General features: G+C 40.5%; 2 protein-coding genes across 3 annotated transcripts in view; one reads left to right on the top strand and one right to left on the bottom strand.

Annotated features, from left to right (window-relative positions):
• The first annotated feature begins 672 nt into the window (after window positions 1–672).
• cnih4 (cornichon family member 4) lies at window positions 673–6,159 on the top strand. Of its 2 annotated transcripts, XM_030394132.1 has the most exons (6): window positions 673–831; window positions 1,797–1,865; window positions 2,076–2,188; window positions 3,901–4,041; window positions 4,180–4,256; window positions 4,824–6,159. In XM_030394132.1, the coding sequence occupies exons 1-5, from the start codon at window positions 763–765 to the stop codon at window positions 4,205–4,207; spliced, it is 420 nt and encodes a 139-aa protein (XP_030249992.1). In that variant the 5' UTR covers window positions 673–762; the 3' UTR covers window positions 4,208–4,256; window positions 4,824–6,159. The 2 variants fall into 2 exon arrangements, with proteins under 2 accessions (XP_030249992.1, XP_030249991.1); XM_030394131.1 differs by having other exon boundaries at window positions 4,180–6,159.
• A 1,913-nt stretch (window positions 6,160–8,072) lies between these two features.
• The window catches only part of wdr26a (WD repeat domain 26a), a 44,570-nt gene continuing 29,009 nt past the window's right edge, over window positions 8,073–23,633 (bottom strand). Inside the window, exons 10-14 of the mRNA XM_030394083.1 lie at window positions 23,390–23,535; window positions 17,908–17,986; window positions 17,668–17,797; window positions 16,336–16,530; window positions 8,073–10,541 (exon numbers count right to left, since the gene is read on the bottom strand). Coding sequence (XP_030249943.1) covers window positions 10,519–10,541; window positions 16,336–16,530; window positions 17,668–17,797; window positions 17,908–17,986; window positions 23,390–23,535 — 573 coding nt within the window. The 3' untranslated portion in view covers window positions 8,073–10,518. The remainder of the gene's footprint in view (window positions 10,542–16,335; window positions 16,531–17,667; window positions 17,798–17,907; window positions 17,987–23,389; window positions 23,536–23,633) is intronic.

The raw sequence follows: 23,633 nt of genomic DNA, 5'->3' as shown, positions 1-23,633 counted from the left end.
TTGGCTTGTTTCATGCAGGTGGATATGATGTGCGATACTATTACAACACAACACATCCCTCTCCCCTACAGACTGTGTCTTGAACCCATAAATTACAGGTGCAGCTACACCAGGAACCACCTCACAATCATTTACAACAACCTCCATGAACTCAATAGGAGGTTTGCCCCACACAGCAGGTTCTGGTTCTCACTGGAGGAAATTTGTTAGGTTATTAGTTGTTAGTGCAGGCCTCACAGAGTGATGCAGCTGTGATGTATTTTGTAGCTAACCCTAAGGTCAGCATGGCTCTGGTTCCCTCGGTGGGATTACTGAATTGTATTTTTGATTATAACAAAAAATAATCTCTGACTCAAACACAAGTTTACACTGATAGCTTCTGTTCATAAATAAGCATAAATTAAACTCTAGCAGTAAAAAGCTAATGTTAGGCTACAATTGAACTACATCACACTTGCATGACTTAAACATCACCCCCAATTTTTCTTACTACACTTTTCTATACACACGATATATGTATCTACTAGATGTAAAATGATATACAATCATTTTTAAGATTGTGTACTCAGTACATGTAGTTCCTCTGAATGTCCTTCTATAAGGTGTGCGATTTATTTCGCCCAACTGCGGCGCTGTGCTTCCACCAGTCCCCCCCCCAGTCCGCCAGGTGGCAGCACTGTGATAAGACAGCTGTCACTCTGTGCGGCCGAACAGGATTGCTCTGTCCGGAAATGGAAACCAAGCAGTGACGGAAGAAGAAAAATGGAAGCGGCAGTGTTCATTCTGTCACTTGTAGACTGCTGTGCACTGATTTTCCTCTCAGTCTACTTCGTATCCTTTTTTCCTGTGTGTTCTCTGGCGAGTGTAGAGCTCATTCACCAAGCCGGTCAGTTGGCCGGAAGCTCTTATAAATTCCTTTGTTTACACGAGGCTATGTTACATTAATGCTAAGTAGCTAACCGGTTAGCCGCCTAGTTACAACTGTCGGTGCCATGCTAACGTCAGACCAGTTAAGTTGACAGGAATCTTGTTCCACCCGCAGAGAAACGGTGTGACAAGGTGTGGTCACGAGAACGTAAGAACAAATTAAAAAGTTACAGTTTTAAATCAACATTATCTCTCACTGTGCTTTTCGTTAGCTTGCTGCCTCTGATGCTATTTCTGATAGTGCTGCCTTACGTGACTAACGTTATTATAAAATTATGACTCCCTGAGTCAGCAAATGTATCTACGCTTTACAACATAACAGATGACCTTTATAATTCAATCGCAGTGAGTGAAGTTATTTCAGCTACTGTCTCGAGCCAAGTGCGTGTGTCTGCGGAAAACTTCTGTCGCTGAATTCTTAACACTGTCGTTAAACATTTTAGCCCTTGGAGCTAAATAGCATGGTGGTTCTTTACATGTGTATTCTAGTAGTTGATTTCTGGGTGACTTGGCATGGATTGATTATTTATTAGTAGAATTCTTGTCTCAGATTTTTTGAACAGGTTTCCCTATTGTGTTCTTGACATAATGAAGAATTGAACTCTCCGTGTGCAGTAAATCATCAGATAAGCTGAAATGGATGTACAAAATTAGTAAAGGAGATGTGCTTGTCCTGTGTAAAACAGAAGGATATACAGCTACCACTTCCTTTAAGAAAACATAACGCTGTCTGTGTCTGTTTGGAATCCATGTGTGAAGTACAAGTGGCTGGAAATAAGATTTAGAGTTTTTTTCAGAAGGGACAATGCTGACAACTGTAACACTTGTAAGATTCTCACCAATATATGGCACCTTGACTTTTGGCTCAGATTATCACCTTGTCTGATCTAGAATGTGACTACATCAATGCCAGAGCCTGCTGCTCCAAGCTCAACAAAGTAGGTCTTTTACATACATGCATATATATGTACATACATATTCCTGAACTATTTTCGGTTTTGAGCCTTGTATTTGTTTGTTTTGATTGTGATCTGTTTGCTAAAGCATATTTTCATGTCTTTGTTTTATAGATGACTGAGACTTGGGAACTTTATAACTATTGTGATGTATGATTTCTGAATGTGATGTTTGATATTTTGTGTTTCCAGTGGGTAATTCCAGAGATGGTTGGCCAGTGTCTCTCCACTATGCTGATGTTGGTCTCCATGCACTGGTTCATCTTCCTCCTCAACCTACCTGTAGCAGCCTGGAACATTTACAGGTACCCGGCAAGCAATAGATGTCATTTAGACGTCTCATCTTGATAGAGCCCCACTTTAGTGAGCTATGTGCAGTCCACTTCTAGCCAAAAGATCTTGAAATGGTTTAAATTTAGTTTTTGCTTCTGCAGCTTGCAGCATGTATGATATTTAATCACCTATTGTTATGTCTTTAACATACTCTATGCTAGTTCCCAATTGAATAGGCAAGCCAAAACAGTTTGATTGTAGTTTTTGCCAATACAGCTTGTGGGATGGATATGATCTCATCTTGTTTGGAATGTCAGTCGTAAATACAAGGTGTTGTATGATTTATTTGGCATTGTCTGTGTGTGGCCATGATGTTGCTCTGATTTGGACAGGTTACATGCAACCTGCTCATACATTGTGTCGGCTACAGCACTGATTTAGACTAGTATCAGTATCTATCAAAGACAGATTTGTAATTTGTTCATTTGTTGGTTGAAAAAGAGATGTTATTGATAAGTTATAAATATTTCTCGAGTTGGATTAAATGTGGGCTACATAAAGAAGTAATTGTACTGCATTTAATGTTTGATATGAAATGTCATAAATATGGAACTATACAGGCTGTGACCTGCAAACAAGAAGCTTCAGGACATCGTAAAGGGAACATTTTTGGACATTAATGTTAAATATGACATTGCACCTTCTGCTGTGAAGTGAATTGGCAAACATTTAAAGCCAGAACTAAGACTTGTGGAAAGTGCACAAGCAAAAGAAATGAGTATGATGCATTACACTGAGGTATTTGAGGCTGTGGTGACGCGTCTGTTAGAGTGGCAAGGCACCAGCCAGAAGGTTTGACTCTCAAAGTGAAATGTGTTATTGCAATTAAAAAAAGAATAACAACAATAATTAGGATGATAAGCATACATTTTATTTATAGGCGCCATTCATAGTACTCAAGGACACATTATAAGACCAAGTTAAAAACAGATGGCAGTGGTATATGGTGAGAGCTGATAACAATAAGTTCTAAATGATTTTTCAAAAATCGAGGTGAGTGTAACTAGTTTAGTCAGAATATATTGTGTGAGAGAGAGTTCCAAAGTCGTTGGGCTGAGTGGCTGAAGGCTTGAAACCCTGTGGTTGTCAAAAGGGCAGATGCTGTTGGATCTGGATGGCAGAACAGGTTCTGAGAGTGCGGTGGGGTGTGCATATGAAGGAGTTCAGAAAGATACAGAGGAGCCAAATTAAGGGCCTTGATGGCAAGAAGCAGAATCTTCAAACCACTGTGGTAACTAGGAGCTGGTGAAGCTGTTGAACTAGCTTGAGATGATTTACTCAGGTAATGATAAAGGCAACAGAGTTCTGAGCGAGCTGCAGTTCATGAAGAGGTTAACACAAGCCTTGTGTTACAAACTTTTCTCACTCTAACTTTACGAGTAGTAGATAATGTCACTGTATAGTTAGTTTGTATAATATTAGTGTAGTAAAAAACTTGGTGACATTTAAGTCATTTGACCATGATGTAGTCTGTTTGAATCTCAACATTAGCTTTTTACTGTTAGAGATTTATTTTACACTTAAAGAAATACAGCGGTGTACTTCTATGAAGATTATTTTGATCAACACTCAACTTCCCAACATTGGCCAGTAGCCGACCCTGGAGTGGTGTGTGAGGGCGCACTGTTGCTTTGAGCCTCCAAAGTTTACTCTTTCTTGTCCCTGTTGGTACATGACCCTACAGGCACATGAAGGTTCCAATGGGAAACATGGGTGTGTTTGACCCCACTGAGATCCACAACCGAGGTCAGCTCAAGTCCCACATGAAGGAGGCCATGATTAAACTGGGTTACCACCTGCTCTGCTTCTTCATTTATTTGTACAGGTGAGAACCACAGCATTTCCCAACAAATGTTCAAGGCCTTCAGCACCTCCACCTCCTGTCTGTATAGCAGTGGTGGCTGTTTGAACACGGTCAGTTCTGTACTAACGCATAGCTCTTTCCCTCCCCTGTTTTTTCCAGCATGATTCTGGCTCTGATCAACGACTGAAGCACCAAGAACACTCTCTGACCCCAGCTGCCAAATTCGAAACTCCAGGGTTTGATTTTTTTCCCCTCACATCTTGGTCCTATATGACATGCATCAAATATTATAGAACAGCAAAGAGAAGAAGTTTGCTCTTTCGCAGAATTCTTACTGCTGTTCACTGTTATTTGTGTTGTCAGAACGTTTACTTTGATACAGTATGTGTATTTATCCATTTAACACATCAGTACCATCATGACAAACTCCTACACCAACTGCTGTGTTTAATTGTGAAGGCCACTAAAGCAATCAGTTATTCCGTCTCAATCTGTCTGCAACAGTGTGTTATTACAACATCATCATTACAACAGCAGATCCACAGCTTCTGGTAGCAGCGATGGTGCTTTCAGACCAAACACGAAGTAAATATTCACCTCAAGTTACTTGTGTGGGTTTGATCGCAGGATCATTTATTTTTATTCGCCCAAACAGCCAGAACACTGTTCTGTACTTAAGCCAGAAGCTTAGCGTTCAACACAGCATACATGTGTCTGTGTTTTTAAATGCAGTATTTCCATAACCTTCGGTTCTCTATCTTCTTATTCGCCCTGTCCTTTTCTGTTTGACATTTTCCCCCCAGCTCCAGTTAGCTGCAGCCAACACGGAACATGAACACCTGACAATGAAGGTTACCTCGGTGGATCACTGCTGTGGTCAGGTTGATAAACAAGATTGAAGATAAATCAACTTTTTTTAATCTCAAAAGTTATTAAAAAGTTATATCTTGGCTTCCCTCTCGTTGGTGAATGTCTCTGGATCAGAGTAAAATCCTGTGGACAGACGGTTCTGCAACCAACCCTCTCCTCCAAAGCTGACCAGCTCTGGGCAGTTCAAACTGGGCTGTTCCTCCCCAATCTGCCAGCCCTAATTGGCAAAAGCCCAGAGACAGCAAGTTTTTTGCTGAAGTGCTATTATTTTTCCACTTGTAAAGTCACAAATCATATAAAGACGTTGCATTGTCTTGTATGTTATTTAGAAGTGCCAAAAATTCCCTTCATGTTTGGTCTGAACGTCCCGTTAGAAACTTTAACATTTTCACAGAGAGTAAGTCGGGAGGCTTCCCAGAACACATGGAAACAAAAAACACTCAGTAAAGACATCAATAATATCAGGCCTGTCTGAATACGAGGTGGAACACGTGAGTGTTTTTCTTGACTATCAAAGCCACATTTTGAAAAATGCCGTTATTGTCTCAATCTTGGCACTCTAAAAGAATTAATCAAGGAGCATGGTCAAGACATGCTCAGTTTGGAAAGTCACGCTCTGCACAGGATGCCATAACTCCATTCTATCATTACATTACAAATAGTTGTTTGCTGCCATATTGAAGTTGAAAAACAATCTCACATAATATAACCTTTAAGCAGCTGTTTATGGCTCCCTGCTCAAGGCTTCAGAGGTCAGTCTGTAGCTCCCCGTTTGGCTCCTGCCATCAATTGATGAATACAAATCTGCCAGACTTCCACAATCCCACCACCCCCCAGCCACAGTTAAAACAACAGAAACATTGTACTCACACACACACACACACACACACACACACAGACAGACATTGTGTGTTTTTCCATAAAGGGTTGTTCTGTTCAGTCTGTGAAGAAATGATCATCTTGGTACTGTATGTTGTAAGTTATGGCTGCTGTAGTGTTGGTGTATTAGTGGCAGTTTGAAGAATTGGATTTGACCTTAATCATGCACTGATGTTGTTTACTGAATGACTTTATCAAAGAACACACTGTTGTTTGACGTCTGAAATTCCCTGTTTGAAAGTTTCCTGTGTCAGCAGGTGTCTCAGTGTGTGTGTGCACTACTCGTGGCCAATTAGTACATCCAAGCTGTCTTCTGCAGTGTTAAGTTTCTTTTTTTGGAGGGTAATGGGGTGTTTCATAAATAAAAATGAAAGATCAGCTGTTTTTCTTTATTTGCCTCAAAGTGTGTGATTGCTAAGAAGTAAATTGTGTTTTATAGAAGAGGAATTGAAGTTGCACTTTTCTGTGTTCTTTTCTAAAAGGGTTTCATGTTTCTGTAATGCTGGCCAATTTATTCCCTTTATAAGCACTGAGCTGAAATCTTGTGTTGGTGGAGCCATTCACTTCTTCAACGCAGCTTTATATTTGTATTTTTAGAGGTGAACCCTGTGAGTCATGTTTTTAATTAATTTGATTTGACATGACATGTAAAGCAGAAGTCATTGAAATCTGTTGGTATTATTAATTATATTATGTAGAATTCAGACAATAAAATAAAGTATACACAATAACACCATACATTAAATTACATTCATGCCAATTACAGGTCCATTCCAAATGTAGTTTGTAACTGAAACAAAAGAGAATATTGGATGTAATTGGGGCATTCCTGCCAGCTTCATATTGATGCTGAAGTGAAACACTTTACTCAATATGGAGACTCTTGCTTACTTAGATTACAATTAATATATGATTACAAATACATGCCCAGGCTGTCGGGGCAGCACAGATGCGCAGAGGTTAGCACTGTTGCCTCACAGCAAGATGGTACTGAGTTTGGTACCCAGCTGAGGCAGGGCCTCTCTGTGCAGAGTTTGCATGTTCTCCCCAAATACATGCATGTGAGGTTAATTGGTCACTCCAAATTTCCCATAGGTATGGAGTCAAAGTGAATGGTAGTTTGTCCCTATATGTCAGCCCTCTGATGAACTGGTGACTTGTCCATGGTGTACCCTGCTGCTTGCCCAGTGTCAGCTGGGATCTGCAAATAATTTATAATCGAGTTAAACCATGATTTGATTGGGTGTAAAAATTAATCTTTGTTGGTGCAACCTGGCCTTGAAGACCAGCTGGTGAACATAGTGGAGCTTTCAGTCCCTTTTAATTCCATCAGACCTAATGTAATATCAAACTGGATAGCCCTGCACAGACCATAGCTGCTCAGCAATAATGTAAGCACACGGTGCCATCTGAATTTCCCTAAAGTGTGTCTCCAAGATCCATGCATTATTCCCAGAGAAATAAACAAAGACTTTAAAATGAAGCATTCTTAAAGAGTGGGAGAAACATTTCCTGGATCTGTCTCTTTATCTGGATCAGCAACAAAAACTGATGGAGTCTATTCTCTGCTGAGGCCCATCCTCCATCCAAGTTTAGTAGAAATCTGTGCAGTAGTTTTTGTGTAATGCTGCTGCCAAACCAACTAACAGACAAAACATGACCTGCTTGGTGGAGCACCTGTTTGTGAACAAGTTTTACATATCAACTTTTTTTCACTGCCCCAAAGTGGCAAAAAAGTAACTGCAGGTTAACAATGAAGCAACAAGTGCGGAAAGTCTGAGCCATGATCAGCAGCAGAGACCCTATGACTGCACACACTGATTTAACGGTTTACTCTGAGCATCGGTATACTTTCGTTTTATATTATGCACCACAGCTCTGATTAATGTTTTGTTTTAAATTATGACTACATCTTATCTTGGATTAAATGAATCTTTGTTGGTGCGACCCAGTCTGTCTCTTTCTGCTGTTTGCTGCTGACCAGGCCAGTGTACTGGAACATACAGCTCTGGGAAGTAGACAGGAGCTGCTGACTCAGCTGATCGTTCTCTGTAGGTTCATCACTACAAGATACTCATTTTAAACATGTTTTCACATTTCTGGTATCAAATATTCATTATAGCCGTTTAAAATAACAAGACAATGTTTACAAATGAATCTAACACACAAACAAACATAGAACATGCAATGTCCATGGACACATGGTGTGAAGGTCTTTTGCTCAGGTGTTGGTCAGTGGATCAAGACAGCAGGCGCTTAATCTCTCGTAAGTATGGATCATATAAAGGACATTTCAGAGTAAATCACATTTTAAAACCCTGAATGCTTTATTTAAAATATGCATACATAATACTTCTCCTACAGAACAATACGGAACAGTACAATCACTTTTTGTAATAACACATTTAAAATGTAGAATGGTTTGTGGCAGAAACTGCCTACAAGCAAACAAAGTTCCTACTTTGGCTTCTTACAGCGAGAATCGAAAAAAAAGAGAAGCCTAAAATACTCTGAATGACCCAACTAAAGAAAATCACAGAAGCAGAAACTAACACACCACATCTGTGATTGAACTGAGTGTGTGTGTGTGTGTGTGTGTGTGACATCTAATGTAATGTACCACTACGTGTGTTCTGTGATGGCAGAGTTGAAGCTGGTGATGGCTGTGATGGTATCTGAGCAGGTACACAGGGTTCCCACTGTCCTGGCAGTCCTGCAGGAAGCCTCCAGGACCAGAGAGGTTGGAAAAATCATGTTCACTCTGATAAACGTGTAGAAGCAGTGTAAAAGAATGTCACAAAAAGAAGCAGGCTGAGGTGTAACTTTGGCTGCACTGTAGTTTGTGAATCTCAAGACTCCTTTTTGTGTTAGCAGTTGTAAGTGTAAACTTGCTGCTGCAGAACAGTAGTGCAGCCAGGACCATCTGGTATGAATTTGTAAAACGAAGCTGAAAGCTTTTTGAAATCGTCAGATAAAAAATAGAAGTGGGAACCCCATGAAACACACATCATCCTGCCTGCCATTACTTACACAGCCTCATAATACATGCCAAAACATACAAATATACAGCACGTTACATAGAACATCATATCAGGCAAGATTGTTGTTTTGACTCTCTGAAAGGAAACACTTTGTAGAAGCTCATAATAACTTTATGTTACACTTGTGTACAAATGTGTTACTCACTGATTGTTAAAGATACACTCCATCATTGTGTGTCCTGTGTGATAAGGCTGGCGATTTCCTTTTTTTTTTATCATGAACAATTCTCACAGACCAACTAAAAACAATGAAGGTATCTCATTAACAAGTACTGAGTGTATCAAAGCCTGATATATCTTCTTCCTCTGTGCCATCCAGCTCCATTGATATCCATTAACACATCAGTGAGCCACATTGTTGTTCCTGCATGAACATGACCACGCACACTGTAGTTTATTTGGACTCAGATCAGTGTACCACCACCCTGCTGGCCCGTATACTCACTGTGAATTAATCCGCTGCTAAAACAAGTTGCAACAAATGCACTCTTTCCTCCTGCTGGAGGGATGTTTGTCAAGAACTACAGTGAGGGGCTGGAAATTAATGAACCTCTTTAAACAAACTATACAGTGTATCTGGGAGCCAGGGTAGGGAGGTCACTGTTCGGCAATATGAAACAAAGACAATGTAACACCAGCCTTATCTTTTCAAACAGTTCACAGTTGAGCTGGGAGTCTCTCTTTAAAAATTACAGCTCCACTTGTAGTGAGTAAAACAATGAACATGGAGATAAATCAAAGTTAAAACTTGTAACAACTAAACCAAAAAAAACCAAACATATGAAGACTGCTGTTTGTGTGCAGACAGAGGTGGCAACAGGCTGCAGTGGAAACAGAGTGAAAGCAGAGCAAAGAAAGAGGAACTCCACACTGACAGCATGAAGGAAATTACACCTACAAATCTACATCAGATAATCCATATGCAGAGGTAAAGATGACAGATCATGTTTTGATCTCAATAGGTTTTTCACACATCAGCTACTGAAGACAGCCAACAACTCAGTGTACTCAAATACAAACAGCAGGACATACAGCAAGTGTAAAACACGCCACTTAATCCATCATATACATTGTCCTGTGCAATCCAAGGTGACATGCTTATCAAGCACTATTCTTTCTCTGGTTATAAGCAGGAAAGCTGGAGGAAAAAATATTCTGTATAAAAAAAAACATAACATAGAATTTTGCATTTAAAAGATACTGCTCAAGTGGGTGTTACATCCATCAAATGTTCTGTAGGTAAAATCTCTTCAAAGGTTCAGGAGGTGAAAAAGGGCAAAAGTTTAAGCCTTCATGTGAGCAGTTCAGAAACTGGACTGAAGAACTAAGGACAAAACACCCTCCACAGACGTTGCTACGTCACAGCCTAGCACAAGTCAGTGAACTACTCATGAATAAATAATGTAGTTATTAATAAATAAGAGGAAGTGGGTGGTCCTGGATGGTGCTGAAGGAACGGGTCCAGGCAGGAGGAGGAGGTGGTTCAGACACTGGAGGTCGTGGATCCCAACATTACCTGCCGACTCTGCTCTCAATAATGTGGCCGAGTCTGACATCTCTATGTTCTGACATCCTGACACCACAGCACTGCTGGCCCCGCCTCCAGGACGTAGCTGTCCAATCACATGTTCAATCAAAGCTTTCTCAGCTTTATCCATTCAAGTGTCTACAGGGTCTTAATGATCCTCAGGTTCTCAGCAACAGATCATCAGCTGTCCATGCTGCAACATTCTGACAGGAAAGAGACAATCATCATCATCATCATCATCATTATTACCATCATCACCAACATCATCATCATTACTATCATCATTACTATTATCACCATCATCATCATTACTATCATCATTACTATTATCACCATCATCATCATTACTATCATCATTACTATTATCACCATCATCATCATTACTATCATCATTACTATCATCACCATCATCATCATACTATCATCACCATCATCATTACCATCATCATTACTATCATCATTACTATCATCATTACTATTATCACCATCATCATCATTACTATCATCATTACTATTATCACCATCATCATCATTACTATCATCATTACTATCATCACCATCATCATCATTACTATCATCACCATCATCATTACCATCATCATTACTATCATCATTACTATCATCATTACTATTATCACCATCATCATCATTACTATCATCATTACTATCATCACCATCATCATTACCATCATCACCATCATCATTACTATCATCATTACTATTATCACCATCATCATCATCATCATCACTATCATCATTGCTATCATCACCATCATCATCATCATTACCTTATCATTACTGTTATCATCATCATCATTACTATCATCATTGCTATCATCACCATCATCATCATCATTACTATCATCATTACTATCATCACCATCATCATTACTATCATCATCACCATCATCATCATTAGGGGTGGGAGAAATAATCGATTCTTAGATGCATTGTGATGCTGACGTGGGGTGTCGATTTACAAAGTCAAAAATTGATTTTCTAAATGTTAATTGACAACGTTATGTTGACGGAACGCAAGAGGCGGAACTCGTAATTGCGGAAGCGCAGTGCCTGGACAGTCAATGGCGCGCACATAACAAAAAAACATGAGATGGCCGAGCGCAACATTCAACCAGCAGCCTCTGCTTTAAAAGCAAGCGTGTGGAAGCATTTTGGCTTCTATTAAGTAACAGGGAAAAAGGACCTGGACAAAAGCCACACCATATGTAAGTCGTCGCGAACTAAACTAAAATATTTTGGAAACACAACAAACATGAGAAACCACATTACGTTTCCACCCAGAGGTAGAAAAACAGTTGGTTGTATTTGCTTCCAACCAGAGGACCATCGAGTAAGCAATATCAAATTAACAAACCAATTACAAACTCTAGCGCGATTTTGATTGCCTAGGACTTGTCTGTATTCAGTTGCGCCTTGTTGCACACCGCTTGCATTTCAAAATGTTCTGCAAAAAGTTATTGCACAATGTTTTGAAATGCAAGCGGTATAAAGTAGCATAGCATTTGGATATGCTCCCTATTTTCCATAACAGGAGGATTTTGTGATATGAGAAGTCTTATTCTTATCTTTGACAGAGAGCAGCTTTTTCTTTAATGACACATGGAGAAGAAAAAAAATGTGTTCATTTTTTCATTAACAATGACCAAAAGTAGCCATGTTTTTGTATGAGAGCTGACACACAGGTCCATAATGCGTTGAAATGCAAGCTGCATTGATTATTGCATTGAAAGCATTTTTAATATTTATATAGGCTACAGCAGGGGTACTCAAATACAAATCTTAAAGGGCCACAAAGATTTTTTTCAATGACTCAAAGGTCCATGTATTGAGGTCGGTCAGGCCACATCCAATAATACTGTAATATTCAAAACAAAATGTCCTTTTCATTCTAAACAACAAAATACGAACTAAAATCAAATGTAATTTCCATTTTAACATAAATTAAAATACATAGCTGAATATTTCCTCTTTTTGTTTGCCGTCAAACATTGTGTCCATCACTTCAGTCATGCATTATTGTATTTCATTGTGACATAGATGTGACAAGAATCCTGCTTGCAGCTTGATATGACTATTTCAGTGCATTTATTTGTGTTGTGCTTATCTCTGAATTTTGAGGAAATGTCTCTTCAAAATTCCTATGCTTCGTCTCATAAAGCCATTTCAAATTGGAAATATTCATCACAGCTTCTCCTGGCATATTGTAACACCCCTTGTGGACTGTGGCGCAATGACTCTTGGGTATTCTGTTAGTGTTGGTGTAATTATGGTTCGTGAATGTGTTTGTGAATAAGATGATATGTAAGATGGTTGTGGGTTAATTCACGTCATTTGTTCTGTGATTAAATGGTGTTGAGTTTTAACAAGTATGATCAAATTTTGGCACCGTGAGTGAAAGGGTGTTTGCAGGGAGAAACTCCCTGTCCGTTATACACTTTGAGTATTTGAAGATACATAATGAGACTAGCTACAACTTGTTCAATTACGTAAGGTCACGTATTTGTTACTGCTGCACTGTCAGATACGTGGGGCTTGTCATGGTTGGAGGGAGAATGAATGCAAATTTTAAGTTCCAATTTCCCTGAGTCGCCGATTTTCACTGTCCACTTTGTTATAGCAGTTCACTTGGAAACACGCCATTTTCAATCTCTTACCACCAGCAAAATGTGAATACGTGAACTGCTCCGAAAACAAAAGTGAAAGTTAAAAGTTGCGCTCGCAGCAGTGAGTGACCCAGCTGTGTGTGTATCGTTGGCATGGAGACAAGTCCCGGTGTATACATGCTGACCCAACCAAAACACATGGTGAAGGACTAACAGTTCGGGGGCCACAAACAGGAGGCCGGCAGGCCGGATGCGGCCCAGGGGCCGCCTATTGAGGACTGCTGGGCTACAGTATACTGTTTTTATCTCAGGGATATGCTCATTGCTTGTAACAGGAGAATTCTGTGTTCAGAGAAAGTAATATCTATTTGTGACAAAGAAAAGCCTTTTCTTTGATTTTCTTTAATGATCATCACAAAAGTAGGAAGTGATTAGCAAACTCCAATTTGATTTGATATTATTATTATTATTTGAAATCATACATGGAAATTTACATAAAAAACTGTTGCATCAAGATGCATTGATAATCAGTTTATAATCGATTCGTTGACCTCTGAATCGGAATTGAATCGTGAGGTGCCAAGAGATTCCCACCCGTAATCATCATCATTACTATCATCACCATCATCATTAATATCATCATTATCATCATCACTATCATCATCATTACTTTCATCACCAGCATCATTGCTATCATCGTCATCATCATCATTACCATCATCATCATCATCATCATCATCATCACTATTTTCATCATCATCATTATTATTCATCACCAACATTATCACCATCATCATCATTATCACCATCCTCACTATCATCATCATCTATCTATAAATACAAGGAATCTCTGTCTGTGTGTGTGTGTGTGTGTGTGTGTGTGTGTGTGTGTATGTGTCTGTTGGTCAAATATCTCTGCGGATAAGGATCACACTGACCCGAGACTTTCAACATGGCTGCTGCGTGGTTCAGTGGTGTGCATCTAAGCATTTGTTTGGACTTCAATGATACCGTGAATAAATTATTTCATAAATGCTTTACAAATTCCGCCGAGCATTGTCCACCAGAGCAACCACAGTCACGTGCACACCAGAGCCAATTACTGCAGAGCTCAAGCCCACGACATACCTGAAGAAACAAGCGGATTTATACCTGCAGCGGCGCGAGCTGGACCGGGATTTTGCCGGCGGTTCGGTCCGTTCTGTGCATCTAAACTGACTGTTGTGGATTAATGAGATTAAACGAGTCCGGACCGAGTCTGTTCGGGTCTGAGGAGATCCGGAGACGCGCGAACAACAAAGTGGAATCGGAATCTGTGGATGTTCATGTGTAGCTAGCTGTTAGCTAGCTGCTAGCCACTAGCTACACGGCCCACCTCCCGAGGCGACGGACCGGACGCATCGGCATGTCCAAAACCAGACCTAGGATAAATAATGTCCGCCACGCTTTTTCGCGAACATTGCCGTCACGTTTGCTTTGTGTCTGGTGCAGGAAGAAACGGTAAAAACTGGCTTTTTTCACGAAAGTGTCCAAGCAGCAAGTTTGGTTGTTGAGGAACAGGAAGTTGTGGGAGGGACCTAGGCGGATGATTGACAGGCAACGACGGTCGGTGTGTAGACAGCGATATTGAGAGTTGAGAGATTTGTGACATTTAGCGTGTTTGTTGTGTGTAGTTAGTGTGTTATGTAGTGTTTGGTGTAGTGTGTTTAGTGTGTAGTGGAGTCGGTTTTTTGTTTAATGAGTCAGAATAATGAGGAGAAGCTGAATGTGGAGCAGGCAGTCCAGCTATTCATTCAGCTGGAAGGAGCTCAGGCAGACCTGAGCATTGCCTGCATTTAAATGTAAATAGTTACATATAACTTTGTACATTTTTTAAATGTCTGCACAAATTTAGCAAACAACAATTTATATTTGCATTATAAGTAAAAAAAAAAAAAAATGGTTTGTTAAACATATTTGTGGTTTTCACAGTAAAAAAATCTAACTTTTTCTACTAGGATTTTATGTTTTTTTTGTGATTTTAGGTCCATTGTGTTAATACAGTATGTCAAAATGAAAAAATAACTGTACAGTCACACGTGAGGTTGTGCTGAAAATAATGACAACAAGTAAATAGCTTTTAAGGTGAAATATAATGGCAAAATCAAAAATAGTCAAAAACAGCCAATTATACCCTGGAATAGGGTTGTCACAAGAACCGATAATTCGATACCAATTCGAGGCCGACACAAAAAAAATAATTCGATACTTGCTTTTTTCTGGTACCATCAGAACCGAATATACAACTTTTCACTCGGCGAGCCGTGTCGATTCTTGGCGTAACTGACAGGGGCAGTATACGCGTATGAGCAGCACAGAGCAGTTAGTGGCGCTGAAGAAGAAAACCTGCCGTCTTAGAAAAAAATGGCTTCAGCAAGTGAGAGTGAAAGCACAACACGTCGGCTCGTCGACAAGACAGAGTTGCGTGTGGAAATATTTTGCAAATATTTGCATTTTCCAGGTCAAACCTGGCCAAACACCTCAAAGACAGGCACCCCGACTTGTTTAGAGAATTCAATTCGTGGTATCAAATTAGTATCGAGAATCGTGGAAATTCACAGGTATTGGTATCAACTACTGAAATTCTGGTATCGTGACAACCCTACCCTGGAATATCGGATTTCACAACAAACTTAAATATCCCTGACGTCCCACCTTCAAACACAGTCTCATTTGGCCATCCATGAAAAAGCTGCTTAACCTCCCATTTTTTTTTATAGGAATACACTTTTCTTACGGGCACTGCACTAGTCATCATTACTTTCATCAATAACATTATCACCATCATCACTATCATCATCATAATCATCATCATCATCACCATCATCATCATCACCATCACTATCATCATCATCATTATCATCATCACCATAATCATCATCATCACCATCATCATCATCACTATCATCATCATCATTATCATCATCATCCTCACTATCATCATCGCCATCTTCACTATCATCTTCATAACATCATCATCATCACTATCATCATCATCATCCCTATCATCAGTATCATCATCCTCATCATTATCATTACTCTTATCATCAACATTATTATCGGTAGTACTATTATCAGTATTATTATTTAAGCTTTTTGTCCACTAAGGTAAATTCAGTCCATTTAATGTACATTTAAACATGAAATGTCACAGTGTTGACTGTGCTGTTCATTTAGGGATTCTCAGCCAACTTATACGAAAACTGTTGAGGAGACTGATGGAAGCAGTTGCTGGAAGATAATCAATACACTGTGAGAGAATGTGTACTCCTGAAAACTTTGAATTCATACAACCTAACAACTAGACAAACTGCTGTAGAGTTCATGTTCATACCATTCAGCCCTTCTGCATCCTGCACATCCAGAAAGGGGGCGGGTCCCCAAATTCGGACGGTCCCGTCGTCAGAGGCACTGGCCAGCAGTCCAGGTAGGACGGGGTTCCAGCTCACACAGTTGACTGTGCGGGTGTGACCAGTCAACTCTGCAATGGGCAGCTCACTACGCCGGTGCCAGATGTAAACTTTGTGGTCTGAGGAGACAGGACACTTCATCAGATGCAACCACAATTAAACGATAACCACAACAACTTAACAAATGTAAATGTGTTCGCTTTGGAGCTCATCTCAGTCTGGTATTCTGCTTCTCCAGGCTGCACATGGCCAGTGTACTCAGTGGGGTTGTCAAAAGTATCAATAATTCTACACTTTCCATTATCACTTGTTAATTAGATCTCCGTTAATTATACGTTAATTATACAATTGAGACTGTACTAAAAAAACAGATCTACAATTAGATATTCAACTCAAAGCTGTACGGATGAAACATCAGGAAAGAAAATCAACCTGTGGCTGTTATGGCGTTCTTCACCACCACAAACCCACCGCATGGCTGGAGGCAGAGCTACAAGATCCAAATGGTTTATGACATTGTGATATGATACTGATGAGCTACTATAACATTAAAGGCTGCAATTAATATCAATGTTAAACTAGCAAGTTTTTTTTTTTACCTTGGATCAGCTTATGTTAGCTGGCTAGCTTGAGCATTGCTTGGTTAATGTTACTGACATTAATAGAGTCAATCATGTTGTAAAAAAGTATAATAATAACAACAATATCAATAACAATAACAACAACAACAACTTCATTTTTATTATTATGACATTGTTATTATCCTATTCTGTGCGCCTAGAACCTCTGTTCCTTTTAACAATGGCACAGAAAGAGGTTTTGAGTATCTTTACTACTTTTTATATTAGCATTGTATCATAGTATAAAATTCCGGCACTGTGGCAGAATCAGTGTCCAGGCGTGTTTTTGAGACGATTGTGTGGTGGGGCTTTATACTCGTGTTGTACATACCACTTGTATGAAGCCTACTTTACAACCATTACATCTGCTTTTTACACACATGTGTACATGATGTTCTTTTGCCATTCAAAAGATGTTGACCTCAGGCTATTCATAACAGCCTCGTGTTGGCCGTGGGTTTGCAGAGATGCTTGCTTATGTGGGAATTCCACCTTCATTCAATGGCTCTTTGTCAAGTCTGAACAAATGCCCTGATATTTCTGCTTATTGATGCTCAATTTCCTTTTATTAAAATGTTAGTCGTCTCAATCCACAACAGAACTTAGCTGAGATAAACTACTAAACTGTGGACTTGCCTTCACTACCACTAGCGATGAAGTCCTCATTGTGCCCTCCAAAGCAGGAATGGATGGTGTAGAAGCCCTGGGTCACCCCTTGGTATTTCCTCACCAGCACCCGGTCCTGCAAGTCCCATAGATGCACTCCCTACAAACACATTTAAAAAGACACACATTTTTAAAGTGCCACTAGCTCAGGTTCAAATGAAAGGACAGTATACTGTAGTTCATAATGTGAGACAGTAACAGGCTGCTCACCTGAGTAGCAACATTGAGCAGAGCTAATCTTCCGTTTCTGGAAACAGTGAATGACATGATGGGGTGGTCCTCCTGCACTCTGGAGTGACACAACACAGACCATCAACCACAGGCTCAGGAAATACTGCTACACTGCTTAAAGATGGAGCAAACTAGAGACCACTGTGACCATTGTGAGAACAATTATGTCAAAACAGTTTAACTGATCTGATCCACTCTCCAATCCATTAAATGGTGGTAATACACCTAAAAGCTGTTTTCCAGCCACCATTAAGCACAGACGCAGATGGAGACACCGTAACTGAGGACAAAGAAGAAAGAACTAAACACTATGGGTTGCCCAGATTAGACGGTGGCATAGTAGGACCCGCCCTCTTCTTTCAAATCAGCAGTGTGGGAAAGTTTGAGAGAGTGAGTGGTGGATCGGCAGAGGATAGTGTGTTGGCTTTGTTTGATAGCGTTAGGTGAGTGGAAACTTGCTTAACATTCTAATATATAGAAGACACAATAGATCACTTGGATGTTTCCATCACTGGAGCAAGGCAAAAATAACATTGTAATTAAAAAAATATCTTATTTGTATGTATATCTATTAAAACTCGGAATCTCGGATGGGCCAAGGTAGAACAAACTTTAACTGGGCTACTGTCAATTAAAAATAAATCAAACTTAGTCTTATGCAATTGGGATTTTCTGTTTTTCTTTTTCCACCTTGTACTGAACTTGTAATGAACCGTGACTTCTGTGGACTACTTAATAGTTGATTTTTCATCTTTGAACTTGGCCTTCATTTTGACTTAAACTAAATGCCTTTAAAGTATAGCTACTGTATCTTGCAACGTTGTGACACTATGGTGTTGATTGTGGCTACCTTGTTTAAATTTTGTAGGATGGCCCAATTAAAAAATATGTCATGCCTCATTCACACACATTTCATATTACACCACGTGCACCAGTATTCATCACATTTCAAGTGTCAATAAGTACTCAGAAGGTCCCATAGAACCAGCATTTCTCGTCCAACATGAGAGATCAAATCGAATTAAAGCTGCTAGCAGCGTTGAATGGGCCCTCACAGTCCACGCGCGTTGGGGCGTGCTGCCGTTGATGCATGCTGCCGTCGGGGCATGCTCAAGCAATACCTTCCGCTGATGAAGTCGTTGCTTCACAATTCGGTGGCCTGCTATTGCCGGTGTGAAATAATGTACGCTGAAGTTAGAAAAATTGTGTGAATTGCTGCATGATTCCCCGGACAAAGACTGAGTCGATGGTCCGCCTCTTGAGCTGGCTGAAGAGAATGTGCACACGAGGCATGATGCAATGAATTAGTTTCAGGAAGAAGCTGAAAGCATTATCCTCCAGTAGCATCACAAACCTTCCAGCTTCTCGCACAGTGGTAGGCTCAAACTCCCCTAATGGTTTCAAAACACTGGATGATGTCACATTTGTGCTAAAACAGTGTTCACTGCACTGATATGGAAGTTCCATCTTAAGGAGGATACACACTACAGGATAATCGGGGTGATTTTTGTCCCGATTTCCCGCTTACGATCAAAGCCAGCAAAGGAACGATTATCTGATGTTTGCAAAGGACATCGTGTCTGATTTTCCTGTGGCGTGGGGTGTGTTAAGAGTGATTTTGTCCGGTCAGATCCGCCTGGAAGGCGTCGGAAGGAGAGATCGTAAATAATGTTTATTTGTTTAATATTTGCGACTAGAAATCCTCTAATGTGTGGGGTGTTCCGAGTGGAGCCCAGTACGCACAGTGTGTGATGTCACGTGGACCGGACAAACAGCCAATCAAGATGCCAGCTGAGTCAGCTGTGTTTCTCTGTCAGCCTTTTATTTACCTGTTGCCATGGTTACCCGCAGTACATGGAGCCAGAGCGCACAGCGCTGCTCTCGAAGCTATCTGTAATACTTGTGACAATTTTTACTCACCTCAAACTCACGCTGTAATGCATACAGCCCACACTCTCGCCGTCGCCATGACTTTTTCAGCCAGTAATAGGCCTAAAACAACCACCACTGCATCTTCCAGTTCGTCCGCCATGTTTGTTTACACTGAGGTCACGTTTGACCACGCGAGATTAGTAATATTGAGCGTGAAGAACCTGATACTCTGCTGAAGAATCGGTTAGTGTGTGGTGTGCACTACGGAGAACACCACACACTATAAGATCAGCAGAGAGAGATCTTGTGCGATCTGTCTTTTGTTATCATCAAGTGTGTGGTCTCCTAATCTGTGAAGGTTTGAAAAATCCTGTAGTGTGTACTCGCCTTTACTCTGTTTGCTCTTGGGAGTCTGTGTGCCACCACTCTCTCACACACACTGGTTCTCTTGGATGATCTTGAAAAAAATCCAGAGAATCCAGCCAGGTCAGAGAAGAACTGATTAACTGATGGGATGGGAGAGCTGCTGCATGATAAAAGCTAAAGAGGAAGAAATTGCAGCTCATGGAGGAGTTGCTGTTGTGCTTTTCCCTCTAGGGCTTTAGCAGCCAAAAGTGTAAGTCCTACCTCTGAAATAAGACCATCAGCTGAAAGCCAACAAGATTTCCTACATTTCTATGTATATATTGTCTATGTCTTCCATCTGCTCTCCACTGTAGCGATGATGTCACGCACTCTAGATCACGCAATACACACCCATTATAAAATCAGAAGACGGCCTAAAAATACTTAAAACTAAAACTGTGATGATTTGAAAATCGTACAAGATTTTCAAAAACTGAATACATGCCCAATAGTTTGAGGTCTTCTGACTCTTTAAAAGTTAGAATGGTGTGTCTAGCTCAAAGTATGAGGACAAGGAGAGGTTGAAGGTCGATGAGTTTTGAAGAGGACTTGAAGATTTCCCCATTTAATCCCGTTCCGTTCCGTTTTCTTTTCCGCTTTTTCCGTGAGGGTTGCGGAGATGTTTTTATCTCCCCTTTTTTCAGGGGAGGTTACTGGGGCCAAATCCAGTGACTGTGGGCGAAGGCCAGGGCACACCCTGAACGAGTCGCCAGCTCATTGCAGGACCCTTACTGATGGCAGTGGCTGCCACACATAGGGATGAGGTTTAATAATGTGCAACATATTAAGTGGGAGCTTTTGCATTGAAAATAGCGCCACCTGCTGGTCATTTTTGGTGTGTGAGTCACTGGGGTCATTCTATAGCACCTCTATGAATTTCATTTCCATATGTGTTAGGGTGCGGGCACAGGGCCAAATATAAAATTAAACTGGCACCAGAGCGCCACCAAGTGGCGGATGGGTAAACCCTTTATCAGCTGTCCTCAGGACGGCACTAACAATAAATGTAGAAAGTTTCGAATTAATCTGAAGAACCGTTGTGGAGATATAAAATACTTCAATTTAAAGAGCGCCACCTTGTGGTCATCGCCTAAAATGTTGCACAGGGCCTCAGGGGCTCATGTGGAAGTAGTATCCTGAGTTTCATGTCATTAGACCTGACCACTGTGGAAATATCCCACACTTCCTGTTTTGAACAAAATTTGCAGGATGTTGTTATTTAATAACTTTGAAATTGTTTGTCCTAATTAGAATCCTTTAATAACTTTTTGTCAGGAGGGTCCACAGATGCTGTGTGCCAAGTTTCGTGCAAATCGGTGAAATCACCTGGGAGGAGTTCGAAAAAGTAGGTTTTTCATTTGTCGTGATTTTGCGAATGGAAAGTTACCGCAAAAGTGGGCTTGGCCTATACAACACAATCCAGATGAATTGAGGGACCATGTAGATATGAGGTTTAACAATGTGCAACACATTATGTGGGAGTTATGGGCCAAAAACGCTTTCACGTCTAAAATAGTGGAAAATAGCATCACCTGCAGGTCATTTTTGGTGTGGGAGTTACAGGGGCCATTCTCGACCACCCCTATGAATTTCATTTCCATAAGTATTATGGTGTGGGCACAGGGCCAAATATAAAATTAAACTGGCACCAGAGTGCCACCAAGTGGCGGATGGGTAAACCCTTTATCAGCTGTCCTCAGGACGGCACTGACAATAAATGTAGAAAGTTACGAATTAATCCAAAGAACCGTTGTGGAGATATAAAATACTTCAATTTAAAGAGCGCCACCTTGTGGTCATCGCCTGAAATTTTGCACAGGGCCTCAGGGGCTCATGGGGAAGTAGTATCTTGAGTTTCATGTTGTTAGACCTGACCACTGTGGAAATATCCAACACTTCCTGTTTTGAACCAAATCTGCAGGAAGTTGTTATTTAATAACTTTAAAATTATTTGTTTTAATTAGAATCCCTTAACAAGTTTTTGTCAGGAGGGTCCACAGATGCTGTGTGCCAAGTTTCGTGCAAATCGGTGAAATCGCCTGGGAGGAGTTCTAAAAAGTAGGTTTTCGACAATTTGCGACGTAGCGAAAAAAAAAAGGAAAATGGAAATGGGCGTGGCCTATACCACGAGATTCAGCACAATTCACAGAACGCGTGGATATAAGGTTTTTGAATGTGCGACAAAGTATATGGGAGTTATTAGCCAAAACGCACTTTCCTTAATAACAGCGCCACCTAGTGGTGGAAATTCAGGACGACAATGGATTATAAAATTTTTCGCCCGGTGTGACTTATATTCCAAGTTTGGTGAGTTTTGGGGTATGTTCAGGCAGTGAAAAATGCGATCATTTTGGACAAAGGAAAAAAAAAAAAAAATCATTACGATTACAATAGGGACCTCGCAGGTTCCCTCCTCGGGCCCTAATAATCCTTTGAAAAACAATAGGGTCCTTGCAGGGTCCCTGCTCGGGCCCTAAATATTTAGGTATTAAGTTCACAGATCTTTGAAAACTTAAAATTCCAATTAAAGTTTTTTTCAATTTTTTTATGAAAGATTTTTGTGCTGGCTGTCGTGAGAATCTCTAGCCCCTTAAAAATGCACAAAATAAAAATCTTTAGTGTTTGGGTCCTGATAATAAACCAAGACAACCACGATGGGATTCTGCCCCTTCAGGACCTGAACACTAACTTTTAATCTCAACAATAACATGAGGTCCCTGGCACCAGAGGTGGTCGTACATGGGGCTTTGTACATGAATATGTAAGCAGCAGACAGGGGAAACCTCACAGGTGTGTAATTGAGATGGAAATGAAGCGGAGGTTCAAAGACTGGTGTGGTCTGAGCAAGAAGCTAGAGGTAAGGGGTTCAGGAAGTTCTGAGGGAGTTAATTCTGCTGACATGATGGAACCTTTACGGATGCGCCAAGTCCAAAGATGTGTGTGATCCGACCTCAGTATTGAGTTCCAGTTTCCATTATGTCAACATTAGTGTTAATGTTAATGTGAATAAGGTGGGTGTGATTCAATTGCAAGACAATCAAGTTAATAATATTATGCATTTTGATATGATTACTATAATCCAAATAATCTGACCACTATATCAAAGATTATGTCTGCAATCTTCAGTCCAATCCTTTAAACTACTGTCACATATGCTGCTGGTAATGCTCGGTTGGCGACCTACATGTTTCTATCTGTCAGGTCTTCAAAGTTGTATCCACGGATGCGTTGGTGGGTGTCTGATGCGAGGACGGTCCTGCCGTCACTCAGACACCACAGGCACTGGACCCGAACTCCTTCCCATGAGTCCAGCAGATTTCCATCCAAGTCCTGGAATTCAGGAGGCAACAAAATGCATTCAACAACTCCATCAACATCAGACTACTGCAGGGGAATTCTAGATCATTCCATATTGACTTTAAAACAAT

Source organism: Sparus aurata, chromosome 17, assembly GCF_900880675.1.
Source record: "Sparus aurata chromosome 17, fSpaAur1.1, whole genome shotgun sequence".
Lineage (NCBI taxonomy): Eukaryota > Metazoa > Chordata > Actinopteri > Spariformes > Sparidae > Sparus > Sparus aurata.
Note: the sequence above shows the minus strand (reverse complement) of the source record. Positions and strands in the feature narration are given on the sequence as shown.

What these genes read in the sequence shown, in the direction of transcription:
- cnih4 (XM_030394132.1), top strand. Translation starts at nt 763, where the DNA reads ATGGAAGCGGCAGTGTTCATTCTGTCACTTGTAGACTGCTGTGCACTG. An exon ending in TTTTCCTCTCAGTCTACTTC is followed by an intron (nt 832 to 1,796) that starts GTATCCTTTTTT and finishes CTTTTGGCTCAG; the next exon opens with ATTATCACCTTGTCTGATCT. An exon ending in GCTGCTCCAAGCTCAACAAA is followed by an intron (nt 1,866 to 2,075) that starts GTAGGTCTTTTA and finishes TTGTGTTTCCAG; the next exon opens with TGGGTAATTCCAGAGATGGT.